This window comes from Poeciliopsis prolifica, unplaced genomic scaffold (genome assembly GCF_027474105.1).
Source record: "Poeciliopsis prolifica strain line A6 unplaced genomic scaffold, Auburn_PproV2 SCAFFOLD010, whole genome shotgun sequence".
Taxonomy (NCBI): domain Eukaryota; kingdom Metazoa; phylum Chordata; class Actinopteri; order Cyprinodontiformes; family Poeciliidae; genus Poeciliopsis; species Poeciliopsis prolifica.
This window is the reverse complement of record NW_026562385.1, coordinates 10,824,498-10,833,912: the sequence shown is the minus strand read 5'-3', so window position 1 is coordinate 10,833,912 and position 9,415 is coordinate 10,824,498. Positions and strand designations below refer to the sequence as shown.

At 44.8% G+C, this 9,415-nt stretch overlaps 1 protein-coding gene across 1 annotated transcript; it reads left to right on the top strand.

The window, feature by feature from the left end:
- Nucleotides 1–988: 988 nt before the first annotated feature.
- Nucleotides 989–2,650, top strand: foxd7 (forkhead box D7). The gene has a single exon (XM_055035574.1). The coding sequence runs from the start codon at nucleotides 1,426–1,428 to the stop codon at nucleotides 2,386–2,388; it is 963 nt and encodes a 320-aa protein (XP_054891549.1). The 5' UTR covers nucleotides 989–1,425; the 3' UTR covers nucleotides 2,389–2,650.
- Nucleotides 2,651–9,415: the final 6,765 nt, after the last annotated feature.

Below are 9,415 nucleotides of genomic sequence, written 5' to 3'. Positions count from 1 at the left end.
TGAAGAGCTTGGTTTAGCTAGCCGTTAGCTATTCTCGTTTAAAAAGTGTGGTGTCCAGAAAATAACCACTTTGTTTACCTGGAGTCGGATTAAGAATAATTTCATCAACTCAGTAAAAGTTTTTATAGGACTTGTGGTTGAGAGAAATTCTGCCTCAAAAGCAGAATGTAGGTCTTTAATAGCTTTGGAAAAAACTGCTAACGCTGGAGTGAAACGCGCTACCTCGTCAGGAGGAATTTTGAAATATATTGAATATAAGCAATCCAACTTTTATCCATTGTGGTGATTTCTGAACCATGTTGTCAGTAATTCCTCAATGTTAACAATATTAGCTGCGTTACACAGTTAATATACATGTGATGAGACTTTGGCTGACGTTTGGTTAGCTAGCCGTTAGCTACTGTCGTTTATCAAGGGCTTGTGTCCTGAACCACAAGCCCTGTAATGTTTGCATGGGTTGAATTAAGACCAATTTTATCAACACAGTAAAAGTTTTGGAGCTTTTATAAGACTTTTGGTTGATAAAGTCCCTGCGCTGAAGCAAGATGTGAAGCTAGCGAAGGCAAAAAGCGCTAACACTAAAGTGAAACTTGCTTCACTATTAAAAAGAACTGTGAAAAAAAAAATTAAAAATACACAAATAATTAAAATTTACACGAAGCACTGTCTTTTATGAACCTTTAGTTTATTATTATCAATTGTTCAATTTATATATTTGGTTAGCCGTTAGCTAATCTGATTCATTGTGCATTTTGTCCAGCAGAGAGCAGTTAAGCTAATATATTGATATGGGTCAATATATTTGAGCCACTGAATGTAGATCATTTTCCAGCAAAAAGGATCAATAAAAATTCACCCAAATGCAAGCATGGAAATTCTTGGACGGATTTAATTGCTTCAATTGGTTTTATGAGTGTCGAGCTTCCCAATTTTCGCGCGTCCCTCCTTCCCGCGTCTGTTTGGCACCGACCCGCTGGTGATGAGACGGGTGAGAAGCGCACGGCTGGTACGGACCCGTCTCCTTCTGCTCTTCTTTTCATTGGTCAGAATCCTCTCGCTCGTGACATCACATCCAGCCGACCCGCCGCAAAGCGCGCAGATGATGCTGGACACCTCCAAGGACGCACGGGCGTTTTGCGCTGTACGCACGACCGCTCGCGGAGAGCCTCCCCGCACGCAAAGGTAAAAAAAGAAAAAAAAAATCTGACTTGGATCCCGATGCCTCGGGATCGGCAGAGTGTGCGTGTTGAAAAGCGGCACTGCGGCCGAGCTCGGATTTGTTCGACACCGGGACTGGAAATGGACCGTGCGTAAGGCTGCGTGCGTTTCGGGAGAGGAGCTGTCACTCAATTCCCCCCCACCCCCCGCCCCACCTGTTGCCAGGTGGGTCTTGGCCTTTTTTTCCCCCACTCCTGGATATCTACTATGACATTAGGTCTGGAAGGTCTTGTGGATATGGAGGATATCGTTATCGACGTGGTGGGGGAAGGACTGAAGGACGGCGGAGAGGAGCAGCTCTCGCTTTCAGAGGAGTCTCGGAGCGAGCCGGAGCGCAGCGCGGAGACTTCCAGCAGCCAGACGGAGGACCCGGCGTGTCCTCCTCCTGCCAAAACCAAGTCCCCCGCGTCCGTCAAGCCTCCGTACTCGTACATCGCGCTGATAACCATGGCCATACTGCAGAGCCCGAAGAAACGCCTCACGCTCAGCGAGATTTGCGACTTCATCAGCCACCGCTTCGTCTACTACCGGGAGAAATTCCCGGCCTGGCAGAACTCGATCCGACACAACCTGTCGCTGAACGACTGCTTCGTCAAGATGCCCAGAGAGCCCGGGAACCCGGGCAAAGGGAACTACTGGACTCTGGACCCCAACTCCTCCGACATGTTTGAGAACGGGAGCTTCCTGCGGCGGAGGAAGCGCTTCAAGCGGCAGCATTTTCGCTTCGACCCGCTGAAGGAGCAGCACCTGGAGCCGAGCGGGCTGCACTGCTTTACGCACGGCGCGTACGGCCTCGGCGCGGCGGCGCTGCAGCTGCCCGGCCTGGAGATCTACCCCTTCCTGCACCACCATCACAGCCCGTCTCCGTGCGGCCCCGCCGCCATCCCACCTGTGAGCAGCATCCTGCCGGCTCTGTCCACCTTCTTCTCTCGCAGCGCCCTCACGGCCAAGGCCTTCCTGCAGTCGCAGGCGGGACTGGACGCCTTCTCCCCGGCGCAGTGCACCGCGTATTCCCCTCCTCTGACCTCGGGCGCTCACTACGCGGCCCCCGGCCTCTTCCGCCCGGCAGCCTCCCCGCAGCTCCTCGGTTTGCACCAGGAGTACCAGAAACTACAGACTCAGCGGAGCGGCGCAGAGCTGGACAAACACATCAACGCCAGTAACGAATAATCGGCCCAAAACCAGACTTTGACCATGTGTTTTCTCAGGTAACAGAGACTTAAAAAACAAAACAAAACAACAACAACAACAACAAAAAGCAATATCACAATTGCTGCAGCGCAAAATTGATGAAAAAATCCTCCTGCTTTACGGCAAATCTCTCAGCAGGCTTTCTCTGTCTGTTCTTTTTTTTATTTGATCATGACTTATCATCGTTTGTTTTAATATTTAAATGGAAAATTTCCTTAAAAAATTTCTCTGGAAAAATAAAAGCTGGAGATGTAAACCTGGACTTAACTCGTATTTATGTTTAGATTTTTGTTATTTAAATTTTTTTATCTGAGGTTCATTTTTGAAACAAACTATTTCCTTCTTCTATTTTTTTGCTTGTAATTGTTATTTATATAAAATCGACGTAATCTAATAATAATAATTATTATTATTATAATAAAAATCGAACTCTGGTGAGGTGCTGATGAGGTTTTGACACTGTAAAAATAAAATATAATAATAATGATAATAGAAGGAAAATATTATAATAATAAAACTGGCCATGCCAGGCCTTAAAAGTGTTTTAAAGAAATGTAAAAAAAAAAAAAAAAAATGCATAGAAATGCTGCCGAAGCAGTGCATGCATTAGAATCAGAAATACATTTAGTCAGGCGTTCATGACATGACGGTAAAAATATACAGATAAAATAATATGTTAGCAGTTTCTGCAGAAACACCATGCAGTCGCTCCTGCCTGCAGCTCGATCAGGCTCTGAATCAAAGACGAGATAATTTTGATCAATTCACTGTAGGAAAGTAAGCTGTGCAAAATTTTCAGATCGAAAAATTAAGTCTGTGCAAAACTATCTTGCTATGCAACGTCTATAACAGAGATAGTAAAATACAAACAAAAATACTTACAAAAACAACAATGTGAAATGTCCTATTTGTCTTCGACGTGATTTATTTTCCACCGCCGTGGACAAAGACACCTGCAGCCGACGCTACACTGTTGTGTCTCATAATATGGGGACACACACACACACACACACACACATAGTCCTGCTGGAAAATCACTGCTTTTATCTCCTTTCTTTCCAACATCCTAATTAAAACGGGGCATTTTTAAAGGCATATTTCACAAATGCTTATAGATATGAACGACATAGATATTAGACATGTTGTAGAAATATCAGGTTTTGTTTCGAAGCAAGAATAAATTCAAAATATATAAACAAAATACCAAATCGTTGCATTGGAAAACATTTTATTATTATTATTATTAATATTATTGTTGTTCTAATTATTATCATCCGTCCTGCTACAAGCTTCTTATTTCTTTCCCCTTAGTTTGTGAATTAATCCAAAGAGGATGTACAGAAAACTCAAATATGGACCTGTTAAACCTCCTGAGTCAATCAAGAGGACACACGACTCAGCCTTCCGCTAGTTTCAGGCCCCTGATTGATTTATTATTCTTTTCAGTTTCACTTAATTCCACGGCTTACGGGGACATGAAGTTAGGATTTAGAGCAGAGCTGGATTTACTGTCATTTCATCTCAGGATGGATCTCACTGAATCTTTGCACCTTCAGCAGCTTTCCGTTCGCGAAAGCCTTCAACGGATCACGTCGTCTTGTTTTCGCATCGCTCCTGCGAGCGATTTTGTAAAAATGCATGCTCCTCGTCTTGAGCGGCCCGTGTTTAACTGGCAGATTCACCTTTCACTCTCTCAGGTTCGACCTTTGCTCTTCACTCTGCAGTGTGGGATTTGTGCAGGGTGGAAACGACGTTAAGTCAGTTTGTCTCTCAAACGTCGGGATGTTTGAGGCGCATCGATGTGAACGTCAGGGCACAGACTGTGGGAGCGGTCCGCCGAGAGCAGCAAAAGTAGTTTTTTAAAAAAAGAATATTTCCGTTCTGACGAACAGGCACGATGCTTCACTGACTTTTTGAAACGGCCACGGTTTGAGAACCCGACGAAGCTTCCCTCATATCGCACACTTCAGAGCTCTTTCGAGAGGAGGTCAGAGAGAGACAGCTGGCCGACCTGAGTGTCATCCAGTGCACCGGTCTTGTCCTCCCCCTGCCCCCACTTGTTGCTGCGCGCCATCATCCTGCTGGCTGTTGTTGGACTTTTCCGCTGCGCGAAAGAGAGACAGAACTCATCTGTGTGGGAATATTTCCACAGACGCTCGTGGTGTGGAGACGAAAGCAGTCGCTTTCATTGAGCTAACATTTTTATTTTGGAATAAAAAAACACAAAGAACAAAAGCAGAACGGTAAAAGTAAAGAAAAGCGACAATGTTTTGCACTGTAATGATTACAAACTACTTCAGCAGGTGCTTGAGTCTGTATCTCAAAGTCAAAATAGCAAAAACAACAACGACCATTAATTTAGTGTCATATTTTAGCAGCAATTCACTCTAAGGGGAACAGTAGCATCTCCACCGTCCCCCCACGTGCTGCTTTGCTCTGCTGACCAGCAGTGTGCAGCAGAGGCTACCGGTTAGCTTACTTAGCTAGCTTACATCAGGCAAATAAGAGGGAGGTGGGCTTGGAGGGGACCTTTACAATTAGCTTTTAATTGTTGTGTAAATCGTGTTGCCATTAAAATTGAAGCGTAATTAAGGGATAATTTTAGTCATGAGGCTTTTCTGCTCTAGAAGAAAAAGAAAAGATAGATTTTGTGCAGAGCTGCTGATTGGCAGCTCAGATGGGGTCTTTTTTTTTTTTTTTACTGGAGGATTGGGGAGGGGTTAGTCTGTGCACCTGATAAAATAAGCAATTCTGTAGGCTTGTGTGTGTGGTGTGTGTGCGTGTGTGTGTGTGTGTGTGTGTGTGTGTGTGTGTGTGTGTGTGTGTGTGTGGCTATGACCGCACATCAGTTTTCCATCCCTGCTCTTTTCACCCCCTCTCTTTTCCTCCTGTACGTCATTAAGTGTTTAAAAGCTTTATTGAGTCTTTTCCTCCAGTAGAAGTCAAATGAAATCTCCGTTTTAATAATCAGCGACACATATATATATGTTTTTTTTTCTTCCTTTGGTCTCCTGTGAGGTCTTAACTCTGCAGAACCGCTCAAACTGGCAACAAAGCGCTGAAGTTTCACGCTCGACATCCCGGATGTCGGTCGCGGCGTGCGCGCGCGCGAGAGAGAGGGTGATTCGTGGGAACGGCGTGACGGCGTCACTCACGGACCTGCGTCTCCAGCTCAGCTCAGCTCGCGGCCTCGTGCCCGCGGTGGTCGGCGCGCGCCCGCGGGCGAAAGCGAGTGGATTCGGTCAGACGTCCATTCACGGCCGACGGCGCTGGAGGCCGCAGCAGCGCTGAGAGCCGCGGGCCAAGCCGAACCGACGTCTCCGGTGGAGCGCCCCGCCTCGCGCGCCTTTCTGCCTCTCGCGAGCCCACGAGAGAGAGACTCATTCTGGGAAGAGTTCAGAGCACGTGCTGCTGGAAGCGCTTCTGAAGCTTAATTCGTCTAATGCAATAGTTTTATTTTTATTTTTAGGAGGTTTCAGTGTGTTGAGATTTTATTTTTTATTGCTTTTTTATTTCCACGTTGCCTAATTGTGTAACTTGACCGAAAGGACACCACGTCTCGTGGGGTTTGTGGCTGTCAATGCCTTTTCATTCAGGTAATACTCCAGATTGGACGCCGCGTGGGTCAGCCTATGCATTTGTTCAACACAATTTTAAACACAGACTAAATAAAACAAACAAACAAACACAAAAAAAGCTCACTATGTGAGTTATAGCCTAGTTCTCATTTTGCAGCTCTAGTAACGCTCACATAACAAGCTAATACTGACTGGCTAATAGGTTTGACTAATAGACCCTGCAGAATATCATGTGGCTTCAAAACAGCTTTACCTTAACTAAAATGAAAGTATTGATAAATTAATCTTATGGGCGTTTCTCACCGTCTTCCTTCCTCCTGCTAGTTGTGTGTAGCAACAGGTGCGGGATGCCCTGGTTCACTTTGACATCGGAAATCCAGTGATGTTGATGGCATGACGATCACCTTGAGTAAAAGGAATGTTGGTTTCACTGTATTTATGTCTTTTTCTTTAAGGGGGCATGGCAAACAAAATCACATGACAAGCTTATTAGCTGGTTAGGCTATCTGCGGTAACTAGCCTGTTGTCCGATGCTTGTTTAAAAGAACTCAGTGTTTCGGCAGTTTTGCAGTTTTCTGGAAGTTTGTTCCAGATTTGTGGTGCATAGAATGGCTGCTTCTCCATGTTTGGTTCTGGTTGTAAAGATGCAGAGCAGAACCAGAGCGTTCACCCATCCATTGTTTGTGCCCAGTCATCCTCCCAGGGTTCAGTGTGTGTGTGTGTGTGCATGTGTGTGTGTTTGGTGCCTATCTCCGAGACCAATTGAACTAACAGTCATGCTTTAGGACTGTGGGAAGAAGGTGGAGTGAAATCCCTAGACAGGGATTCGAACCCAGGACGTTCTTCTTGTTGAACAGTTTCAGTGCTACCCACTGCCCCACTGTGCAGAACCACATTTCAGGACATTATTAATGAACCTCGGCTGCTTCGTTAGTCTCCACATCGCCGCTAAAAATGGTTGGCTGCTCGAAGGAGCCATATGCCGTGCTAACGATAGCAATCGTCTGGTTTCCGTTGATCTCGATGTTGTTGTTGAGCTCTCGTTAGCAAAACTCACACCTTCCTCTGCAAACATATCAAAGCTGACGTTTTCTCCCCTCTCACTTTAATGGCTGACTTCCACGGGCCCCACTTGCTTGTTGGCGTTTGCTTTTCCTGGCAGAACCAGGTCCACGCTGCCCTGCTTTGGGGAGTTATTCAATTATAAATCTTCCACCCTTCTCTTGCAGCCTCTCCGCCCCACTCCTCCTTCAATCTTTCTTCTCACAGGTCTACGCGTTCCCCTGCCAAGCCCAGTAAAACCCGCTGCTCCGCTGGTACGCCCCTCTTCGGTCTCGTGCCCAGCGTTTTATTATGCTCGGAGTGGCGAGGTACAGCGCGGCGTGTTTTTTTGGAAAAGGGACCCCCTCTCGAGACTCTGTGCCAACAGATGACAGTGACATATAGCAGGAAAGCCACCCAGAAGGAGAATGATCTCACACCTCAGCCACGCACTGGCTGGGAGTGGGAGAAAGTAGAAGGGGTGTGGGAGTGTGGGGACGGGAGTACAGCTGGGGGTAGAGGGAACAATAAAACAGATTAAGGGAAGTAATCATTACTGTAGTACATTTTATTTTATTTAGACATGATTGTTTCTCTTTGTTATTTCTGAATATGCTAAACACTTTTTGAAATGAGCTAAAAGATTTGGAATAACTTTAAAATATCCTCTGAGTTGTACAGTCATCTTAAAAACAACACACAGGCTCTCATATTGCAACTACTGGCGCTATCTGATCAGTTTTAAATCACCCCTGAAGCATTTTGAAAGAATAAAATAGGATTTCATTAAAAGTAATTTGACTTTGTAATTTACCGACTTGAAATTGGGCCTGTGTCTCTTTAAGAAGCTCCTGCTCTTTCTGAAACTCTGCCTTCAGGAAATCATGACAAAATGGCTCCTCTATTAACCCTTTGACAAGGGTTTTACCAGCGTTGCATTGAGAAGAAGCTCCTGTCATGAGCTCAGCAGACACACAGGTCCACCAGGTGTTTGCTAGTTAATGCTGGCTAGTCTGAAGGAGACTCTGAGGCGGAAACTGGGAAGCCCAGAAGCTGCAGCGCTGAGGAGGCGCTTCGTCCTTGGAGGCGGAGCTAGGCCCCACCCGCATGTTTGGCACGCCTGAATGGTTGCCATGGAGATTAAAGGATTTCTCAAACATGCATGAAAGAATCAAAGCAACACTGCATGTTTTTGATGAGGGAATAACTTTATAACATGATGCAAAGCAAAAAAATAAAAAATTCTACCCCCTACTACTTTATAGCAAACAGCATGAAAACGTCTATGAAATTATTAATTTTGTAAAATTACTTTTGCACATCTGGTGTAAAATAAAACATGAAAACCGTGGGGCTTCTTTGGCATGTTGTCGTGGAGTAGTTGACTAAATCAAAGAAACATTGAAATCAGAACACCGCTGAGGCATTACTGACTGTGAGAAAGACAAATTAAAACTGCTAATGAGTTTATCAACATAATTATAGCGAAATTGGAAAACATCGGAGTGGTGGCTCTTGCATGCTGCTGTGACATAAGGCCCACCTATCGCCTTTCTGAAGTTTATGAACACTCATCATGAGCAGAAAGGGGTTTTTATGGATGCATATATGACATTGCACATGTTCCCACCAGGGCCAAGTTCAGGCTCAAATGCATACACTCATAAAGCAGATTGTAGCTCCTCAGAGGAGACACATTGTATTACCATTTATGCATCTACGTGCATTAAAATGTAGTTTATTGTTCTTTACTGAGTTGCACCTTGACTGTACAGTTTTGCAGCCAGACACTGCAGCCTGAAGTGACCCGTGTCTGATTTTTGCGTGTTTTTTTTTTCCTTGTCAGATTTTCATGACGATCCGAACACAGATCGAATTTTTACAAATGCAACCCAGACCACTTGGACATATCGTCCTAAATATGACATGTATTACACCTTTTCAATACAGCCTGTATTACAGGTTGTGTATGTTATTGACCTTTACTTTTTTCCTGTTTAGTCCGTCTCAGTCAAACAATAGTTTGTCTCCCTAGAATGATTGGTTCTTTCGAGAAATAAATGTGCAAGCTAACTCTGGTTCTCTTAAAAACCCGGATCTCGGTTTGGTCGAAGTGTTCGAATGCAAATGTTTACCGGAGGCCGTTCCAAAAGCACGAAGCATGAACTATAGAGCAGGGCACTCTGGGTAAATACAACCAAAACAAACGTGAAAATGTAGCTCTAGCTCGAGAAATGGAAATATTTTCCCAACAACAAAATGGAAATTCTACAACCACTGAAATCTAATCGTACTCCATTCTTGTTTACACTTTTTCTTTTTGAAGATGGAAGTTGAACTTGTGTCTTCTACAGAGGTTTTTGTGTTGCTTCCTTCGGTGGTTCTTG

Bases quoted from the DNA above. Each gene is read 5' to 3' on its own strand.
- foxd7 (XM_055035574.1), top strand. From the start codon at position 1,426: ATGACATTAGGTCTGGAAGGTCTTGTGGATATGGAGGATATCGTTATC.